Source organism: Grampus griseus (assembly GCF_964374135.1).
Source record: "Grampus griseus genome assembly, chromosome: 21".
NCBI classification, from domain to species: Eukaryota; Metazoa; Chordata; class Mammalia; order Artiodactyla; family Delphinidae; genus Grampus; species Grampus griseus.
Window position 1 is genome coordinate 5949134 of NC_139015.1, and position 22054 is coordinate 5971187.

A 22054-nucleotide genomic window follows, 5' to 3' on the forward strand; every position below is an offset into this window, starting at 1 on the left:
TTATCCAGCTGAGCCCGAAATCTAAGCACAAGTAATCCTCATAAGAAGGCAGTAGAGAAATATTTGTCCAGAGAAGAAGGCATTGTAACTGCAGAAACAAGGCGCTATTTACTGGCTTCACTAGGCAAAGGATGCAGCTGCAGCTCTAGAAGCTGCAAAGTATAAGGACGCTGTGCCCTAGAGTCTCTGGAAGAAGTGAGGCTCTGCCAGTCCCTCGATTTCAGCCCAGTGACAGTGATCTCAAACTTCTGACCTCCAGAACTGTAAGGAAAGAAACGTGTGTCAAGCCACCAAGTTTGTGGTAATCTCTTAGAGAGACCATAGGAAATGAATCAACAGCTACACCTCTTTACGCCAGTACTTACTACCAGGTATTCTTACACGGTGTTTGAGCTCAATTTCAGAAAGATAAAAGCAAAGGGTTTGTGATTGCTATGTAATTGCCATCAATAATTTGCAGTTATACTTTAGTGTAAATAACCGGATGATGTACACATGAACTTTAATTGAATTAAACATGAATTTGGAAGGAGTAATGTCATCAAGGTGGTGATAGGAAGTCCCAATGCATGTTCCCACAGAGAAACACCGACTTATCAGTGATACACAGACCGAAATACTTTCATTCCTTTATTAAGAAGTTGCAGTACCCCCAGACAAACACAAAGCGAGAACAGTCATGTTGAATTGGGTAAGATGGCCAATTTCACTTTACCTGCATCAGTCCCTAACCCCAAACCAGGGCCAGGTGAGAATGCCCTGGATCGTGACTTCTCCTTTGTGGGGAAAGAGAAGATTGGAGCTTTCATCCAACGTTCTGGCTTTCCTGAGGGCTGCCCAAGGAACTGGTTTCTGTTTGGCCTCACTCAGAGCGCTGACAGAGCAGGTGTCTAACTCAGGGCACTGATGGGGGCCTGGCGTACTTTGCATGCTGGTTGGCCACTGAGAACAAGAGAGATCAGGGCAGCTTGCTACTGTAGAACCAGAACTTGTAGTGTCGCAGGCACAAAAGAAGCAAGATTATGAGATCCTGAAAAAGATACCAGTGAGCCTCTCTAGTTGAGAAAATTGCACTCAAAGGCCTTCAGAAGTCACATTCCCTCCAAAAGTTTTTAGAGGCCCACATGATGTCTAGGCAGGTTGATTAGGGAGGGTCTTCTTCTGTACAAAGCCAGTTCCTTAAAGACTGGCGGAGGTAGCTGCTTTTTCAAATGCATGGACCCCGACACTAAGTTATAAGACACATGAAGAAACAGGGAAACAAGACCAGAACAAAGGAACAAAATTAATCTCCAGAACCCAGTTGTAAGGAAATAGAGCTGTATGAATTACCCGACAGAGAATTTTAAAAATTATTATAACGATGCTCTATGAGCTCAAGAAAACAATGCATGAACAAAATGAGAATATCAACAGAAAGATAGAAAATATTTTTAAAAATTGGGAGATTGAATAAATGAACTGAAAAATTCACTAAAGGGGTTCAAAATCAGGTTGATAAAGCAGAAGAAAAAATCAGCAAGTTCAAAGCCAGGTCATTTGAAATTACCCATTCAGAGGAACCACACGAAAAAAGAATGGAAATGAGTGAAGCAAGCCAAACGGACTTTGGGACACCGTCAGGTGGACCAATGTATACATTATGGGAGTCTCACAGAAGAAGAGAGAAAGGGCAAAAAACTTATTTAAAGTAATAACAACAGAAAACTTCCCAAATCTGGGTAAGGAAATGAATGTCTAGATTTAAGAACCTCTGTAGGCTCTAACTCATATAAATTGAAACAAATCCACACCAAGAAATATGATAATCAAATTGTCAAATGTGAAAGAATTTTGAAAGCAGCAAGAGAACTTGTCCCCTACGAGATAAACTCCATAAAACCCTCAACGGATTTTTTGGCAGAAGCCTTGCGGGTCAAAGGGAGTAGGATGATATAGTCAAATTGCTGAAAGAAAGAAATTTCAACCAAGAATAAATACTATATCTGCCAAAACTATCCTTCACATATGAAGGTGAAATGAAGAATTTTCCAGATAAAACTAAGCAGAGGGAATTTATCACCACTAGACTTGCCTTACAAGAAATGCCAAAGGGAGTCCTTCAAGTTGAAATGAAAGGATTTTAAATAGCAACACAAAAGTCTGTGAAAGTATAACGCTCACTGATAAAGGTAAATATATATACAAATACAGAATACTGTTAATACTGTAATAGTGGCGCATAAATCATTTGAGTTCTCGCATAGAAGTTAAAAGACAAAAGTATAAGAAAAATCTATAAAATATGTTAATGGGTTCATAATATAACATGATGTGATTCGTGATATCAATAACAAAGTGTGTGTAGGAGAGAAGCCAAAGTTTCAAGTACGCGTATATGATTGAATTTATCAGTTTAAAATAGATGGTTAACTATGTTTCATGTAAGCCCCATGGTAAAAACCACAACGAAAATACCTGTAGAAGATACACAAACGAAAATAAGAAAGAAGCAAAAGCATGTCACTACAAAAAAAAAATCAATGTGTCTTTCAGGGGTGTTTTACAGTTTCGTTCACGTACCCTTTGAGCATTTCTTATTCAGGGAATGGGGGATGGTGCAGGGGAAGAGGAAGAAACTTACAGGCATGAAAAACCCTTGTCAACAGATACTAGAAGTGGCAGAACAAAGTGTACACACGTTAGACATATAAAGCAAAAGTGTTTTAAAATCCAGCCTCCATTAGGAACATAAAAACTCCATAGGTTTCCTTCCAAAGGAACCCTGAGCACGTGGACGTCAGTTGCTGCAGATCAGCCATGAAGAGTTATTAAACTAAACCACTTCATCTTTTCTTCCCAGGATTGACATCTTCAAGTATGTGATCTATGGCATTGCAGCTGCATTCTTTGTGTACGGCATTCTGCTGATGGTGGAAGGTTTCTTCACGACTGGGGCCATCAAGGATCTCTATGGGGATTTCAAAATCACCACGTGTGGCAGATGCGTGAGTGCGTGGGTACGTTACCTGTCTTTCCTCAGGAGTTAATGTGGGCTTATCTCAGGAGCACACAGGTGTTTGTGTTCATCTGCCAATAACTGGAGGGTTTTTTTTTTTTTTTTAACACAGTAACATTCCCTGCTCTGGTGGCTATTTTAAATCTTAATAGTATTTTCAAAATAACGATTCCATGTGAAAATTCAGGTTCAGATTCTCAAATCATGTGCAACACAACTCATCTTGCTTCTAGAGGCAGCAAACTGTTGATTGATTTATGAACTGTGTTTCCCAAATGGCTCTGGGCTTCCCATACAATATTTAAGATAACAGAAAAATCCATCTGCAACTTATAACAGTGCAGGTCTCTCTTCCTTAAATACGTGTTACATGTATTTTACTGTAAACTTTGGTGGGAACTATATTATGCAATTTCTGTTTAATATTGACATAAGGTAAGAATTACTCTATTATACTAATTTAGATTTTAAATCGTTATTGATATGATATTTAACGGTAACTCAAACTTATGGTCTAGAGCTAATGCAACGCAGAAAATGCATGTATATCTATTAAAGCACAAGACTGATGAAAATTAAGAGTAATATGTTAAAAATACATTCACGTTTTTATGCAGAATAATTTTCATAAAATGAACTTTGGAGCTTCCATCCTTGACCAATGTATTTTTATTATTTCCCAATGTTATATGAGAATATCTGCTTAATTACAGCATATATTTCCTATTAAGTAAGATGTCTCTAATAAGGAATGGTGCAATTTATTTCAGTCTTACAGAAAAGTTCAAAAATACCTGTTAACCACCAACCATTTTTTCCACCAGCTTGTAACAAGTTCTAATATTCTCTCAGTGTCAATAATGATAATAATCTTATAAAATAGCCTGTGTTGTGGGTATTTGTAGTTGTTGCTGCAATAATTTCTTGGGAACAATGTTTGTTGTATAATCTAATTGTTTAGGATCAGTAATATCAAATTACAGACCCAAAGGAAGTTTAAAGTTTAAAGATCTTGAATTAATTTAATAAGTAATATATGAATATTCAGTGGGCTAATTTTCAGTGATACCTGAGGGATTTCTCTATTAAGAAGGCACGTTTGATTTTAGATTCACTTATACTCTGCCAGTAGACTATGGTGAATTCAGTTAATGATGGGCTTTTTCTTATAATTAGGACAGTATCATTATAACACCACTCGTATGTCTTAGCAAGTCACTTAACTTCTCCGGATCCCAGTTCACTCTCTTACATCACAAAGACATTAGATCATCTCTAAAGCTCATTCTAGCTCCAAGAGTCCATAATTCTAAAACACGAGTGAAATCATAGAGAAAAGGGGTCTCTTTTACCATTGGGAGTGACCTTTCGCCAGGAAGAGTGCAGTAGATTAGGTTGTTTCATTGAGATTGTGAAATTTCTGCAAAAGATTGTATGCAGAAGCAAAAAGTCATGGAAGAAAACACCTAGCTATGTGCCGTTACTAATTATCTGCTTGCCATTGACACTTCAAACCCATCTCAAATAAGAATTTTTAAAGCAAAAATGAGCCACATTTTTTTCTATAATAGTTACAATTGTGTCACCAGTCCCACCCAACAGCCCAGAAGGGTGGCAGCAGCTGCGTGGGTCCCTCCAGAGGCGAGGCAGCAGGGAGTCAGCCCCCTAAAACACCCCGCCCACGCCTTTAGCACCCCTCCGCACCCAGGAATGAGCACAATTGAGGGAGAAGCAGAGCTGCACTCTTGTGTGTCTTACAAAAGCAGCAATGCAGCGCACGGGCGAGGCCTTTGAGTCAGGCGCAGGCTGTCCCAACATGGCCTCCATGAAGGGGACCAGCCCCTGCAAAAAGGGGACTGGCTGCACTGCCTGGAAGTGCCCTGCACAGTGCACAGCCTTGCAACCGTCTCATGCAGGATTTAGGGCTCCATGGAACCAGAGGAAAAAATAATAATAATGTTTTATCGGAGATTGCCAACAAATACAAGAAAGAATGCTCAACATCATTAATCATTAGAGAAATGCAAATCAAAACTGCAATGAGAAAAAAGAAAAAAAAAAAAAACTGCAATGAGGTATCACCTCACACCAGTCAGAATGGCAATCATCAAAAAATCTAGAAACAATAAATGCTGGAGAGGGTGCAGAGAAAAGGGAACCCTCTTGCACTGTTGGTGGGAATGTAAATTGATAAAAGCCACTATGGAGAACACCATGGAGGTTCCTTAAAAAACTACAAATAGAACTACCATATGACCCAGCAATCCCACTACTCGGCATATACCCTGAGAAAACCATAATTCAAAAAGAGTCATGTACCAAAATGTTCATTGCAGCTCTATTTACAATAGCCAGGACATGGAAGCAACCTAAGTGTCCATCAACAGATGAATGGATAAAGAAGATGTGGCATACATATACATTGGAATGTTACTCAGCCATAAAAAGAAATGAAATTGAGTTATTTGAGGTGGGGTGGATGGACTTAGAGACTGTTATACGGAGTGAAGTAAGTCAGAAAGAGAAAGACAAATACCGTATGCTAACACATATATATGGAATCTAAAAAAAACAAAAAATGGTTCTGAAGAACCTAGGGGCAGGACAGGAATAAAGACGCAGACGTAGAGAATGGACTTGAGGACACGGGGAGGGGGAAGGGTAAGCTGTGACAAAATGAGAGAGTGGCATGGACATATATACACTACCAAACGTCAAATAGATAGCTAGTGGGAAGCAGCCGCATAGCACAGGGAGATCAGCTCGGTGCTTTGTGACCACCTAGGGGGGTGGGATAGGGAGGGTAGGAGGGAGATGCAAGAGGGAGGACATATGAGGATATATGTTTACATATAGCGGATTCACTTTGTTATAAAGCAGAAAGTAACACACCATTGTAAAGCAATTATACTCCAATAAAAATGTTAAAAAAAAATGTTTTATCGGTCATTCTCTCCTGCTACTTAGTCTTCCTTGCTTCCCTATTTCCATTCTGCTGCCTTTTTTCTTTTTCCAATTTGTAGGTAAATTGTATCTTACAGTCTACTTTTTGTTCTATGAGTTCCTTAGCTTTAAAAATGTCCTTTTTTAGAAAGCTCAGAGATAAACCCATGCACATATGGTCACCTTATCTTTGATAAAGGAGGCAAGAATATACGATGGAGAAAAGACAGACCTTCAATAAGTGGTGCTGGGAAAACTGGACAGCTACATGTAAAAGAATGAAGTTAGAACACTCCCTAACACCATACACAAAAATAAACTCAAAATGGATTAAAGACCTAAATGTAAGGCCAGATACTATAAAACTCTTAGACAAAAATATAGGCAGCACACTCTATGACATAATCACAGCAAGATCCTTTCTGACCCACCTCCTATAGAAATGGAAATAAAAACAAAAATAAACAAACGGGACCTAATGTAACTTAAAAGCTTTTGCACAGCAAAGGAAACCATAAACAAGATGAAAAGACAACCCTCAGAATGGGAGAAAATATTTGCAAGTGAAGCAACTGACAAAGGATTAATCTCCAAAATATACAAGCAGCTCATGCAGCTCAATATCAAAAAAACAAACACCTCAATCCAAAAATGGGCAGAAGACCTAAATAGACATTTCTCCAAAGAAGATATACAGATTGCCAACAAACACATGAAAGGATGCTCAACATCATTAAATCATTAGAGAAATGCAAATCAAAACTACAGTGAGGGGCTTCCTGGTGGTGCAGTGGTTGAGAGTCCGCCTGCCGATGCAGGGGACACGGGTTCGTGCCCCGGTCCGGGAGGATCCCACGTGCTGGAGCGGCTGGGCCCGTGAGCCATGGTCGCTGAGCCTGTGTGTCCAGAGCCTGTGCTCTGCAATGGGAGAGGCCGCAACAGTGAGAGGCCCGCGTACCACAAAAAAAAAAAAAAAAAAAACTACAATGAGGTATCACCTCACACCGGTCAGAATGGCCATCATCAAAAAATCTAGAAACAATAAATGCTGGAGAGGGTGTGGAGAAAAGGGAACCCTCTTGCACTGTTGGTGGGAATGTAAATTGATACAGCCACTATGGAGAACAGTATGGAGGTTCCTTAAAAAACTAAAAATAGAACTACCATACGACCCAGCAATCCCACTACTGGGCATGTACCCTAGAGAAAACCATAATTCAAAAAGAGTGATGTACCACAATGTTCATTGCAGCTCTATTTACAATAACCAGGACATGGAAGCAACCTAGGTGTCCATCAACAGATGAATGGATAAAGAAGATGTGGCACATATATACAATGGAATATTACTCAGCCATGAAAAGAAACGAAATTGAGTTATTTGTAGTGAGGTGGATGGACCTAGAGACTGTCATACAGAGTGAAAGTAAGTCAGAAAGAGAAAAACAAATACTGTATGCTAACACATATATATGGAATCTAAAAAAAAAAAAAATGGTCAGAAGAACCTAGGGGCAGCACAGGAGTAAAGATGCAGGCGTAGAGGATGGACTGGAGGACACGGGAAGGGGGAAAGTTAAGCTTAGACGAAGTGAGAGAGTGTCATGGACATATATACACTACCAAATGTAAAATAGATAGCTAGTGGGAAGCAGCTGCATCGCAAGGGGAGATCAGTTCGGTGCTTTGTGACCACCTAGAGGGGTGGGGTTTGGAGGGTGGGAGGGAGACGCAAGAGGGAGGGGATATGGGGATATATGTATACATATAGCTGATTCACTTTGTTATACAGCAGAAACCAACACACCATTGTAAAGCAATTATACTCCAATAAAGATGTTTTAAAAAATGTCTTTTTGAAGCTGAATATATTAATGAATTTCTATTTGGAATTCTGAGTAATATTAACAGGTGGAATAAATTTTTTTGGAACAACCATATTATTGTACGATAAGCTTCCAGAATTAGTACTGAAAGAAAGTTATTTTTATATCCGTTTTTCTGTGCTGTATAAAATGTAAAATGGTTACCAGTAAATGATTCTACTCAAAAAATGCAGTTGTGCACAGTGCACAAATGCAGTTCCTTTTAAAGCAGCTTTAGATCACTGAATCCAAGACGCTGATCCATATTCTCTTATCCTAATGAATACTCTTGAAAGCATAACGATCTGCATTATGCATTTCTTCTCATGCAGCATCAAGACCACTTCAAGTTCATTTCAAATTTTTAATGCTGTCATTCGAAATCCTTAATGTGAGGCACATAAAACACAACAGCACAGTATTAACCTTTGGGGGGTAAGAACCATTAACTAGCTTATTAAGATCATGTCAAAAGTTACTAAAATATTTTAAGTAACAGATTATATTTAAATTAAATGGCAAATGGCCCTAAGTTGCATACACGTCAAACATGTTACTAAATACATTAAACGTGAACTTCAGTTTAAAGAATATGGAAATTTATTTTCTTTGAATTTCTTCCCCATTAACTTTTTAAACCAAAAAATATATATATTTATTCGGTTGTAACGAGAGGCATTCAGTGGCTCACATTTTGAAATCATGGGATAGTTGTTACACCCGTCACTCTTTTCTTATTTCTAACAATTTCCCACTAGTATTATGATAGCAATATGGATCTCAGAATTTATCTATGCTTGTTCTGACACTTCAGATTTTTAAGCCCAACACTTTTGAAGTAAAAGAGTTCTTGAATGTGCTACTCTCTGTGGAAATTAATACATTTACTTTGCATAAATCCACCTGCTCTAAGTGTTACATAAAGCAGTAAAAATTTTGAAAGTATATGTATTCATTTGCTAGAGCTGCCCTAACAAAGTACAACAAACTGAATGGCTAAACAACAGAATTTATTGTCTCACGTTTCTGGAGGCTTGAAGTCCAAGATCAAGACGTCAGCAAGGTTGGTTCCTTCTGAGGGCTCTGCGGAAGGTCTGCTCCTCTAGCCTCTGGTGGGTTGCTGGTAATCTGGAGATCCCAGCTGATAGAAGCATCACCTCAGTCATTGCCCTCATCTGCACCTGGTGTTCTCCCTGTCTGCATGTCTGTGCTCAAATTTCCCTCTCTAAAGGACTCCAGTTACATTGGATTAGGGCTCTCGTTTTAAATTTGCTTACCTCTGTAAAAGCCCTATCTCCCGATAAGATTGCATTCTGAGGTACGGGGGTGAGGAATTCATCGTATGAATTTTGGAGGAACACAGTTCAACTCATAACAATGTGGCTTATAACAGCAACAGTATGCCACACACAATGTTTAAAGCAACAAAAATAAGCAGTTACCTTTGTTACCCCCGTTTTACAGATGAAGAAACGTATTCTATTTATAGCCCTTCAGTATCCAAGGGGATGGGTCCCGGGACCCCCATGGATACCAAAATCCATGGATGCTCAAGTCCCTTGTATAAAAAGGTGTAGTATTTGTATATAACCTACACACATCTTCCCGTATACTTTCAATCGTCTCTAGATTACTTATAATACCTAATACAAAGTACACTCTGTAATGGATTGTAGATACAATGTAAATGCTGTGAAATAGTTGCTGGTGTGTGGCAAATTCAAGTTTTGCTTTTCGGAACTTTCTGGGATTTTTTTTTTTTTTTTTTTTTTTTTTTTTGCGGTACGCGGGCTTCTCACTGTTGTGGCCTCTCCCGTTGCGGAGCACAGGCTCCGGACGCGCAGGCTCAGCGGCCATGGCTCACGGGCCCAGCCGCTCCGCGGCATGTGGGATCTTCCCGGACCGGGGCATGAACCCGCGTCCCCTGCATCGGCAGGCGGACTCTCAACCACTGCGCCACCAGGGAAGCCTTGGGATGTTTTTAAAGAATATTTTCCATTTGTCGTGGTTAAATCCAAGGACGTCAAAAAGGAAGGCGAACTGTATTTATTTTAATCCTTCCTGTTAGCCTCAGATGTTTATAGATTTTGACTACAGCATATTAGACTAGTGTCCGTAAGACATACTCTATAGAACTCCCTTTACATCTATTCACTATGTAATGACTCCTGGCTCATTTTCATAGCTTAAAGTTAAGTTTTAATAATAAATCCAGTATTAATAATAGGAAATGGTTGTTAGGTGCTTACATATGCCAGTTGCTATGCATGGGACTTTATGAAACACTAGGGCATTTGATCCTCCAAACTATGTGAAGTAGATACCAATATTAGTTACCTTCATTTCACAGATGAGGAATCTGCTAGCAAGAGATGAGTACATAGTGGGCAGTGGAGCCAGATTTGGATTTGAGCATCTGGCCCAGAGCCCATGTCACTAAACTCACGGTCAGGATTTGCCTTGTCATTTTATGTTTTATAGGAGAATTATCTGGTTGTGAGAGTTGTTAGTAATTCACCAGTCACTTTTGTTTTGCCCTTTGGTGACATCATTCATTGATGGTTGGAAAGTTCCTTCGTTGCAGAGATGTCCTCATTTTAACCTTTATCCACAATCATGAATTATCTCTTTTTACAAGACAGGGATGCTCTGTGGGATATGAAATAACTCAGTCATCAAAGGTACTTTTCTATTTTGATGACTCTGCCGATAAAGAGTTCTAAGGTAACTTCCTAACTAAAGTGTCATCAAGGAACTCTGCATTCTAGTCTGTCTCTAAAATCCAGTATCTTCCAAAGTAAATTAAAAAGATAGTAACAGTTTTGATCCAAGACTGCCAAGTTCCTAGAATAAGGCTTAGTTTCTCTCTAGGATATTCCAACTCTAACCTGAAGGAGGCAACATGATTTGTTTCAGGTTACAACAATGCACTTTAACACTTTCTCAGTAGAGAAAAAAGGGGGAGGTTAGGGGGAACATAAACTGCTTCAGGCATAGTGGTAATATTTAGAAATAATGTTTCAAAAAGCAGTTCATGTGGAAGATGGCACGAGGAGCTTGTTTGCCACAGGTATCTGAGGTGGATCTCCTGCCTGCACTTACAATTTCAGAACTGGTCTGTAAATACAGGACAGTACACCAATCTCAGTGTGACCATCCAGACGTTAACTCTGCTGGTACCTAAATTATAGCAAAAAAAGAAAACATGGGTGTCATTCTTTTCAGATTTAGGGCATAAAACTTGACAAAAAATTTCAGTTAGCCTTAGAAGATGACATTGACAAAATGGGAACATCTCTTGTAAAAAAGTAAATCTTCTGGTTTTAGAATTTTTCATGCAAGAGACTTAAAACTGCTGGAAATGAAAAATGGAAGAAAAAGTTTGAATCATCCTGATTCCTCTCCAGTCACCATAAGTCATCATTGGAATTCTATTCAAATAAAAATAACTTCTCGAAATATTGAGCCAAGGTTTTGTTTTCTGTTTGTTTTTGTTCTTTTGATCACTCAAGTCATGAAATACAGTCTTCTGCTAAGCCTTTCTTTTTTAAATTCGTATATTCAAGTGGCATTTTTAGACTTCTCTATGTATCAGATCATCCTAGGATATAATTTCATAGCATTTATGACTCCTTATATTTTTAAAATCCTAAAGTATTTTTTCAAAAATAAACTTATAGTTTTACAGTAGTTTTAGATTTACAGAAAGATGAAGATGGTACCGAAAGTTTCCATGTATATAAAACTCAGTTTTCCCTATTAACACCTTAAATTAGCATAGTACATTTGTCACATTTAATGAACCAATATAGAAACACTATTATTAACCAAAGTCCATACTTTATTCAGACTTCCTTAGTTTTTACCAAATCAAATGTTCTTTTTCTCGTCTAGTATCCCACTCAGGGGATACAGATACCATACTACAGTTTAGCCATTTCTCCTTAGGCTACTCTGATCTGTGACTTTTTCTAAACTTTCCTTGTTTTTTGATGATCTTGAAAGTTTTGAGGAGGAGTAGTTAGGCATTTTGTAGAATGTACCTCAGTTGAAAATTGTCTGATATTTTTCTCATGATTAGACTGGGGCTTTGGACTTTGGAGAGGAAGACTCAGAGATAAAGTATCTTTCTCATCACATTATTTCATATACATCTAAAGTACTATTAATTGAAAAAGAAAACTAAAGACATTAACACATTCTCTGATCCATGTTTTCCTAAACAAAATAGATCTATTCAAAATAATCATGCTGGGCTTCCCTGGTGGCGCAGTGATTGAGAGTCTGCCTGCCAGTGCAGGGGACATGGGTTCGTGCCCCGGTCCGGGAGGATCCCGCGTGCCGCGGAGCGGCTGGGCCCGTGAGCCATGACCGCTGAGCCTGCGGGTCCGGAGCCTGTGCTCCTCAACGGGAGGGGCCACACGGTGAGAGGCCCGCGTACCGGAAAAAAAAAAAAAATGCTAAAATACAATTTATCATAAATAAACTGTACATAGCAGGATAATACTCTATGGACCTCTATTTTCATTTCTGCAGAATCCTCAAAACCCTCAGTTTCTTATTTAATTAATATAAAATTAAATCTTAGACTTTGATACCCACTGAAAATTTCTAAGGGAATATCTCCATAACTAATGAATTTTCCATTTCTGCTTATAAAGATACTCTAGTTTAAATGAAGTCATTTGCAGGTATAGACTGTTCAAGCAAATTTTATAATAAAGCTAGAAATTCATCTTAAGGATAGATAGAAAATGTCCTCAAATTCATAGATTTTATGAATCCCTGTAACATCCTGAATACATTCACTCACAGTAGCTGCTTGTACTGTGAGTAACCTTGATTTTATATGTTCGGGTGACACTGCAAATAGAAATCTAATTTTTAAAATTGGTTCAGATATTTAAATTGGTTCAAATATTTCCATACGTGTAAGAGTTATAAATAGACCACGAGATTGGGGATGAAATAATAACTCTGGATTACAAATGGCCTTTTAAAACATTGATTAATAGATACTTCTCTTTTTCAGTCAGGAACTTCATGCCCACTGTACTGGGAATAATCTCCACACAAAAGATCTTTATTTTTATATTTTCTTTAAAAAAAAGCAAGGGTTATATATTTTTCTGACTTTGCCTTTAAATCAGTAACATTTTACAAAACATATGAAGCTTCCCCATATTTTTGAGACTCAATTTCTTTATCTCTTTTTCTCATTTTGAGATTAACTACAATAGTTTATGTTTTTAAATTACCTTATGGGGAAATGGTATATTAAGGATATAAAACTCAAAAGTTCACTGAGGAGTGACTAAGCCTAGTATTATTATACTGGGATTCTTGGTCAAAAATACATTTCTCAGCTATTTACAATGTAATTGATACTAAAATAGTATTCACTAAGAGGAAGTTTCCTCTGTAGTAATATTTGCTGGAAAAGGTGCCACTGATGCTTTTACCTTTAATATAATTTGATTTTGTTTGAATTCTGTTTTCACTTGAAAACGTAAGCTCTACGTAAGCACATACATGCTGAGCACGTTGATGGACATGGGTGACTTACAGTGTTTGCACAGGGAGCAGTTAAAGTCTGTGATAGATGTTGTTGACCAGTATAATACCTAAGGCCTCGTACAGTACATGTTGTTGACACACGAGATATTTTCATTATTAATGAGTAAGTGACTTTCATCTGGGGTTCGGAAGATAGAAAGAAGTTCTATGAGTAACCGTCAGGGTGCTAATTAGAATGAACTTTTCAGAATACTGCGGTAATCCAAGTGTTAGATAAGGCAGGTGGAAACTCGTAATGGATCCTGTGTTATATTCTGAAGTATTTTAATTTGATTTGTTGAATGAATGAGACCAATGCAAGGTAAAAAGAAGAAAGCATTACAATTAATATATTTTAAAATAGATTTTATTTTTTAGAGCAATTTTAGGTTTACAGCAAAATTGAGCAGAAAGTACAGAAATTTCCTATATCCCCCCCACCCCAACATATGTACAGCCTCCCTCACTATCAAAATTCTGCACCAGATGGTACATTTGCTACAATTAATGATCCTACTCTGACGCATGATAGTCACCCAAAGTCCACAGTTTACCTTAGAGTTCACTCTTTTTTTTTTTTTTTTTGCGGTACGCGGGCCTCTCACTGTTGCGGCCTCTCCCGTTGCGGAGCACAGGCTCCGGGAGCGCAGGCTCAGCAGCCATGGCTCACGGGCCCAGCCACTCCGCGGCATGTGGGATCTTCCCGGACCAGGCACGAACCCATGTCCCCTGCATCGGCAGGCGGACTCAACCGCTGCGCCACCAGGGAAGCCCTAGAGTTCACTCTTGATGTTGTAACTTCTGTGGGTTTAGACAAGTGTATGACATGTATCCATCCTTATAGCGTCATACAGAATAGTTTTACTGCCCTGAAAATCCTCTGTGTTCCACCTATTCATCCTTCCCTCTCCTGCAACCCCTGGCAACCGGTGATCCTTTTACTGGCTCCATAGTTTTGCCTTTTTCAGAATGTCATATAGTGGGACTCATACATTATGTAGTCTTTTCAGACTGGTTTCTTTCACTTAGTCATATGCATTTAAGTTTCCTCCATGTCTTTCCATGGCTTAATAGCTCATTTCTATTGTCTGGATGTAGCACAGTTTATTTCTCCATTCACCTACTGAAGGGCATCTTAGTTGCTTCCAAGTCTTGGCAATTGTGGATAAAGTGGCTATAACTAAGCAAATAATTTTTTAAAGAAAGCTTCTGATCACTACTTGCGCTAAGGTAGTTTTGGGCCATGATGTTGACAGTGATGATACTTGTATATTTTCAAGTAATTTACATAATAACGTAAAAATTTTTTCTGCAGCTAACTTTACACTGTATACTTCTCAGAGCCTACTGAGTTCAGTATTGTTAATGCTGTCCCATTTTGCATTCTTAGTGATAGTATATTCAGGTGTCCATTTGCTTTTTTTTGACTTGGTATTTTCTCGTATGAGAACTGTGGTTCTCAACCAGGGGCTAGTTCCCTACGCCACCCCCAGGGGACATTGAGAAACTTTGGTTACACCACTGTCATCTATTGGGTAGAGGCCAGGGATGCCGTTAAACATACTGCAACGCATAGGACATTCCCCATAAGAAAGAATTTTCTGGCTGAAAATTTCCATCGTGCTGAATTTGGGAAGTCTTGATTTTGAAATTTGGTTCACGTCCAGTCCCTCACTCATCCGTGCATTTGGCTGTTTTGTTGACATTGGCAAATCATCCCAATTGTACTTTTTTTTTTTTTTCTCCTTCCGGTGTGGTACCCTGAAGAGCCTAAAGATAAAATAGCAAAGATGTTTTCACATCAAATGGACTCACGAGAGCTTTACTGATTCCAGTAGAGCAGTAGTTCTCACACTGGACACGCACGATTGTACATACAGATATAGTTGGCAAGAGCAAGGCCTGAGCATCTCTTTCTCAGATTTGCCAGATGATCCTAACGTGTGGCCTCAGGTGGAAAGCACTATCAGAGGCTGTGCACCCTCAGTGCATGTCCATGCAGTGAGACTGCTTTAGGACAGTATCTCTAAGCCTGGAGCTGTTTCTGCCTTTGATGAAATCTAAAGCTGTTTCCTTTTTTTTTTTTTTTTTTTTTTTTTACACTCTTTCCTTTTGCTGTTCAAGTGGGGACATGATTGAGTCGATACTCTTTAAATCCATTCACAATGAGGAAATGTCATTGAAAACATATTATTGTGAAATGAGGGGGCTCTGAGTTAAGATTTAGCTAAGTCCTTTTATATCCTGTGTCTCGAAACATTAATGAGAAAGGGACCTTATAGACAGTAACCTGAGTGGAACCCAACAGTATACGTTTGGTATATGTTTGCATAGATCCATTTTGTTCACTAAAGGTTGGGTCTGCCTCATGCCTGAATTTGTTCATTATATCATAACATTCCATTTGGTATGTGGCTTATTTTTTCAGTGTTTACATAGTTCATAGACTCAGAGACTTGGGAGTCAGGGTCAGCTGGCTCTTTTTCATCAGGGCTGCTAAATTCTAAGATGTTATTTTTACCCTGATTGGTGCACATCTGCTAAAGTTGCCCAGAAAGCCTGTAGCTCAACCAAGTCTGATTTCCTTAGACATCAAGCCTAAGTTCATAGGAGTTCAGACGAAAAACGAATTACCTTTTACAAGTCATTCTCCAGTTAAATACACTGTAATCTCAATAGCTACGTAAGCAAGGATTAATCATCTATTTTAGCCTTCTTTCAAAGGTTATAAAAACCTTGTCTGCCACAGTTCTATATTTCAACCTCCCGTCTAGATTTCTAACAATGATTAGAATATCCAGGTTGAGATCAAAGCAATAATTACATGTTTCTTTTAAAATTTTAAGCCACTAAGAAGTAATTCACAACAATTTTGTTGAATTTAATACTAACCATCAACAAATGTATTTTGAGTAAAAACAAAAACAAAACAAGAAACAGGATAACAAGAAGATGCTATTGTGAAAGTCATTTGCATGTTCTGATGAAACGGTACTCAAATAATGATGTGATAATGAGATTGCTGGATACTAATTATGAATCTGGCACTCAGTCCCTATCATTTAATGGTGGCTTTTTTTACCATCGCAGATCAACAAGTTAACTAATCTAAACCAAACCACGGAAATTTTACTGAGATTTTTTTTCTTTGTGAATTAGGAGGAAATGGTCAGCATTTTAATATGTGAGTGATATATTAAACAATGGCCGAAATAAGAAAAGCCACTGAGTCTCCTTTATATGTCAAACTCCCACAAGACCCATCCCTCCCTCCTTTCTTATAAACAGGGCCACAGCTGTTGAATTTAGAAAGTAAAATTCCTTGCTGTTCAAGGCAATAAACACCAAATGCAACGTAAATAGGTTAGTCTGTCCATACCTCACCTTTAGAAATGAAAAATAATTTTTTGCTGAATCAAACAACTTCCTCTCTTGGGATTTCTTCCTAAGTAAGATTTACCGTGGACCATGTTTACTGTTAAGTGATTTCATATCTGAGCCCTGTGAGAGAGGTCTGCTAATTTCCAGTTTGTGAATGAGGAGGTGACTGTGAGCCTTAAGTGAGATGTCAGTGATCCAGTCCTCTGATATCAAGTCCAGGGTTATTTTATTTCTTCCAGTTTTTATTTGTTTGTTTTCACTAAACTCCCCAAACAGATATTGCAGAGTTAAATTTCAGAAAGTGTTTCATCTGAATAGATGTTAATAAAGGAAAAAATAAGATTTTCAAAATCAGAAGAATTTTTCAAATGCTCAGAGATTGTTCTTATAAGAGTAGCTTATTGAAGATACAGAGAACAGACTGATGGTGGCCAGAGGTGGTGGTCAAAATGGGTGAAAGGGGTCAAAAGGTACAAACTTCCAGTGATGAAATAAGTAAGTCCTGGGGATGTCATGTACAGCATGGTGGTTATAGTTAATAATGCAGTATTATATATTTGAAAGTTGCTAAAAGAGGAGATCTTAAAAATTCTCATCACACACACACAAAAATTCATAACTATGTCTGGTGACAGATGGTAACTAGACTTATTGAGGTGATCATTTCACAATATATACAAATATCCAATCATTATGTTGTACACCTGAAACTAATATAATATTATGTATCAATTATACCTCATTTTTTAAACAAAGTAGCTTATTTATTTATTTAATGCTCAGACAGCAGAATGCATATCTGTCACATTTCTAGTGCAAAGCTAGAAATAATTTATGATAATCATGAGATATTTTATTACATACAGAGAATTTTTATCTGGAATCACACTTGATCAATTTAAGTAATTCGTCAGTCTTAGTAATTATCAGACTCTAAGCGAAACATAAAATAGGAAGATAGACTTATATTTTTCGCATCTTTAATTTGGATACTCTAGTGACCATGAACTGCTGCCCCCTGAAATGTAACTGCTTGGTACTCCAATTCAAAAGTAAAGTCTGCTGTGTCTTAGAACAAAAGTTATGCACTAGTCGTCATGAAAAACATTTTCTCACAGCAAAGATTTACTCTGTAACGTTCAGCTTTACTGCCGTGCCATAACATTATGGCAAATAGGAGTCAGAACTGTGGTTTAAGAGTCACTCCTTTCATTGCCTTGTCAGGTAGCAGCAGCACCATGTTTCAGAGGGCTCCACGCCACTTTGAGTCTAAACCTATTGAATGCTAAGTCCCATCCTGCAGTGAATAGCACCTTCAAAAGAAGCTTTTGAAAAATCCCGTGGGACAGAAAGAAAAACAAGATAGAGAGGACGAAGCCAAAAGCACACTGATTACTCTCCCGTGGGTTCCGAGTTACTAGCTCCCTCCAGAGAACTGGGTCCGGAGGGCCATATCATGTTCATTGTTCCTGAGACTGTCAATTAGCCTGGAGAGCTACAATGGTGAATAATGAAAATGTTAATAAACAGGGCTTTTTCCACTCCAAGGCGTCCCATTAACAAGATTTCTTCAGTTTTGGGGTGGTTTCCAAACTTTCTAGAGTCTTTCTCCTTGAGTGGGAGCCCTCTTTGAATAACTTTCCCAGACTGAAGAAGTCCTCATTCTTTTTATTTTCTCCAAACGTGAAACGAAGCCTAATTTCCTTATTGCGTAGAGTCCTATCATTCAGGCAGATATATATATTTGATGGTAGTAGTAGTAACCAGAGTAATACTATCTAGAATAAAAACTAGCTAATACTTTGTCTGGGCTTCTTATGTGCCAGATTCGATGCTGAATGCTTTTCCCATATCATCTCATTCCAGCCTCTCTGCAATCCTGCAGTGATTGTAATTGTAGATTACAATTGTGATTGTAATTGTAGATCAATTTAGGAGGTATTCTCTTGCAGAGGCAGACACAGAGACATAAAGAGCAGCCTAGACTCGTTCCAGCCCAGGAGTCTGTGCCTTTAATCAGTGTGCTCTAAGGCCCCTGTGATTGCTAAATAAATGTGACATTTAGGCTGGGGACACTGTAAGTGAGTGGCATATCAATCAATGTTTGGTCAGTCAATCAATCAGTCAATCAGAGGTAAAATTAATATGCATGAAAGAAGACTTAGATTTAAAGTTTACAGAAGTCATTAAAAAGGAATAGAAATACACACTAATATTATATACTAAAATGACTTGTGAATCATCATATCTAGAATGTTAAATGTAAACACAATTAAGTAGCTTAAATATTTATGATATAAAATCGTGCCCATTTAGTTGTAACATAAAGTTATTGACAAGGTTTTAACTCACTGTGCAGAATCCCCTGTAAATTTACCAGTTAATATTTTCTAAAGTTTAAAAAACGTGCGGTGAGATCTTTAAGATAAATACATGAATGAAACAGGCATCAAGATGCAGCTCGATGGTCTCTTCCTTTGCACATCAGAAGCTCAGTTTTCTGGCAGGTTTCTTCCCGTTCCCCATGATATTCACCATCTCTCAGCTTCCCAGGTTGCAGTGCCTACCTGGGTTGTAATCATTCAGACCTTTGATATTGAGCTGTGTAAGTTAAGCATAAAATTCTTCTTTTCCGGTAGATGATGTGTTTTCTGTCGCGACTTCTCTCTTGCAGTTTATTATGCTGACATACCTTTTCATGCTGGCCTGGCTGGGAGTCACGGCTTTCACCTCGCTGCCAGTTTACATGTACTTCAACCTGTGGACCATCTGCCGAAACACCACCTTAGTGGAGGGAGCGAATCTCTGCCTGGACCTTCGTCAGTTTGGTAGGTGGATCTCTGGCTCATATGGTTTCTCCCAAATAACTGCCTCTAAAATAGTGTAAGTCACTGTGGAACCATCATTGCCTCTTCTACCAAAGAGACAGATGTATCAGAGTCTTCACGTTTAAGTCATTCTTTTAAAACGGAAACAGGTAGGCATTTCAGAGTGACTGGAAGTTGATTTCACAACATAAACCCGCAAGCATGTGTATGTGAACAGGCTGTCAGGTTGTGTTTCCTGGTGTTGGCAAGTTATCATTTTGATTTTCCTGTCGTGATTCCTGTGAACTTTTCCTACTCAGTGTGATGTTTGCATAGTATTTTCATGCTCTCATGATAAACTGTACAATCTGTGAAGTCTGCTATGAAGGTCATCTAAGAAATACGTACTTCATCGTCTTCTGAAATAGGGCAAAAAACAAAACAAAACACCTTAGCATTTCATGATAACAAAATCAAAAAATGTTAAATAAATCAGTAGTCCTCTTTGGTTATTTTTATTTAGGCCTAAAACCTCACATAATAATAATACTTTCTTATGTAGATAGGGACTTACAACGTGTAGACCCTATTCTGAATGGTTTGTATATGTTGACATGTTTTAATTCTTACAATAATTAAATATGGCAGACACTGTTATCCTCTTTATAAATGACAAAATTGAGGAACCAGGAGATTAAATTACCTGCCCAAGGCGATACAGCTAGTAAGTGACAGAGCCAGGATTCACCCCCAACTGGCTTCAGTCCGTTCTTAGCTAGAAGTTAACTGCCTCTCCTGTCAAAACAAGTACTGAACTATGAACGTGTAGAGTCTAATCTCACCTAACCTGTTTAGAATTCTATCTCATCATTTGTAAAAACATGGGGCTACAGAATTTATAAAAGATATGCAAATTCACAGGCTCAAAGGGACTTTTTTTCACAACACAGCTATTAAAATCTAAAGAACGTTCTAAATGTTTTTCTCTAATGGGGGTTTCCTGATACTTCAGGCAAGTGGGAAACATTTCAGTAGATGGTATGTGCAAGCCTGTGACTCTAAGTTTATACTGTAGACAGATTGTAGGGTACAGATAGAACTAGTCTATCCCCAGCTAGCCGTGTGTTCCAAAAGTGTGGCCCGCCCACCCTCTTGTCAGAAGGAGTCCCCAGCCCCCATTGTCTGGCCCGAATGAAAAGCAGGATGATCTGCTCTGTGCATGAGGTTCTTGGCAAGAAGATGATGGAGGGAATGTGGACAGCTCTTCCGCTGGGGAGGTTTTAACTTCAGAATCACGTCCCACGTAAACACAGGAAAAGGAAACGTCGGCCCCAGCTGCTGGATGCAGGTCACTGGAAAATACCTGCTTGGAAAACCACGGCCCTGACTTCAGTAACCACCACCCCACATACTCCAATGTCTTCCTTTAATTCTGCTGATCTGAAAACTTAAGATTGGAAAAGATGTGACTAGTGTCACAGAGAGGGTTGCCAGGTAGATTACAGGACTCCCAGTTAAGTTTGAGTTTGAAATAAACAAGCAATATTTTTTTTAGTCCAGTATGTCTCAGATATTATACGGGACCTAATTCCAGTAAATGTAAAGCATGACTATGATTAAAGCTGCTCTTTGAACCTTAGCACTGTTTACAACATAGTTACCAGGATTTACGCAAGTTTAGCTTTTCTTTGTGACATGGAAGGGAAGGCACTTTTCAGATGTCATGAAACCTTTTACATCAGCCTTAAAGACTTTCTGTTTGCTCTTAACACAGAATCTACCGCCTGGATAGCACTTATTTACCCTCCAGATAATAGGTCCTTAACAGGAATGCTGAATGTTCATATACAATCAAGTTATAAACAAGGGACATCAGAATAGAAAAGAACGTTCACTCCCCAAAATGTGGATTATGACGGGTACAGACAGAGACAACAGAATGTCCTGATAGATTGTATGTGGGGTTGAGAGAAAAAGAAGATTCAAGAAAGAATTCATTTTTTGATTGAGCAACTGGAAGGATGGATTAGCTATGAGATGAGACGGGAAAGCCAACCAGAAGAGCTTACTCAGGAGTGGGGCAGGTGAGGGAGAAGATCAAAAGTTCAGTTTTGACAATGTTAATTTTTAGATGCTTATTAGACATCTCAACAGAGTTGTCAAGTAGGAAATTGGATATATGGGTGTCAATTTCAGGAGAGTAGTATGGGCCTGGCTATATGGATTTAGGAGTCTTGATAATGTTTGAAGTCTTTAAAAGCTCTGAGACAGGATGAGATCAGCAAAGGAGACAGATGACTGAGGACTGAACACTGGGAAGCACCAATGAAAGGGGTCCTAGCGGAGAGGAGGAACCAGACAGAGATGCTGAGAGGGAGAAGCCGATGAGAGCAGAAAGGCAAAAACAAGAGACTGTAGAGTTTGAACCCAAGAGAAGACACCATGAAGGACGCAGAAGTCACCACCTGCCTCCAGTTCTGCGGACTGGCAAGTACAAGGAGAAC

At 38.6% G+C, this 22054-nt stretch overlaps 1 protein-coding gene across 1 annotated transcript in view; it reads left to right on the forward strand.

Moving 5' to 3' along the window:
* GPM6A (glycoprotein M6A) overlaps positions 1-22054 on the forward strand; it is a 247043-nt gene that overhangs the window by 219524 nt on the left and 5465 nt on the right. Inside the window, exons 3-4 of the mRNA XM_082680420.1 lie at positions 2843-2999; positions 19418-19571. Of these exons, the coding sequence (XP_082536546.1) occupies positions 2843-2999; positions 19418-19571 (311 nt within the window). The remainder of the gene's footprint in view (positions 1-2842; positions 3000-19417; positions 19572-22054) is intronic.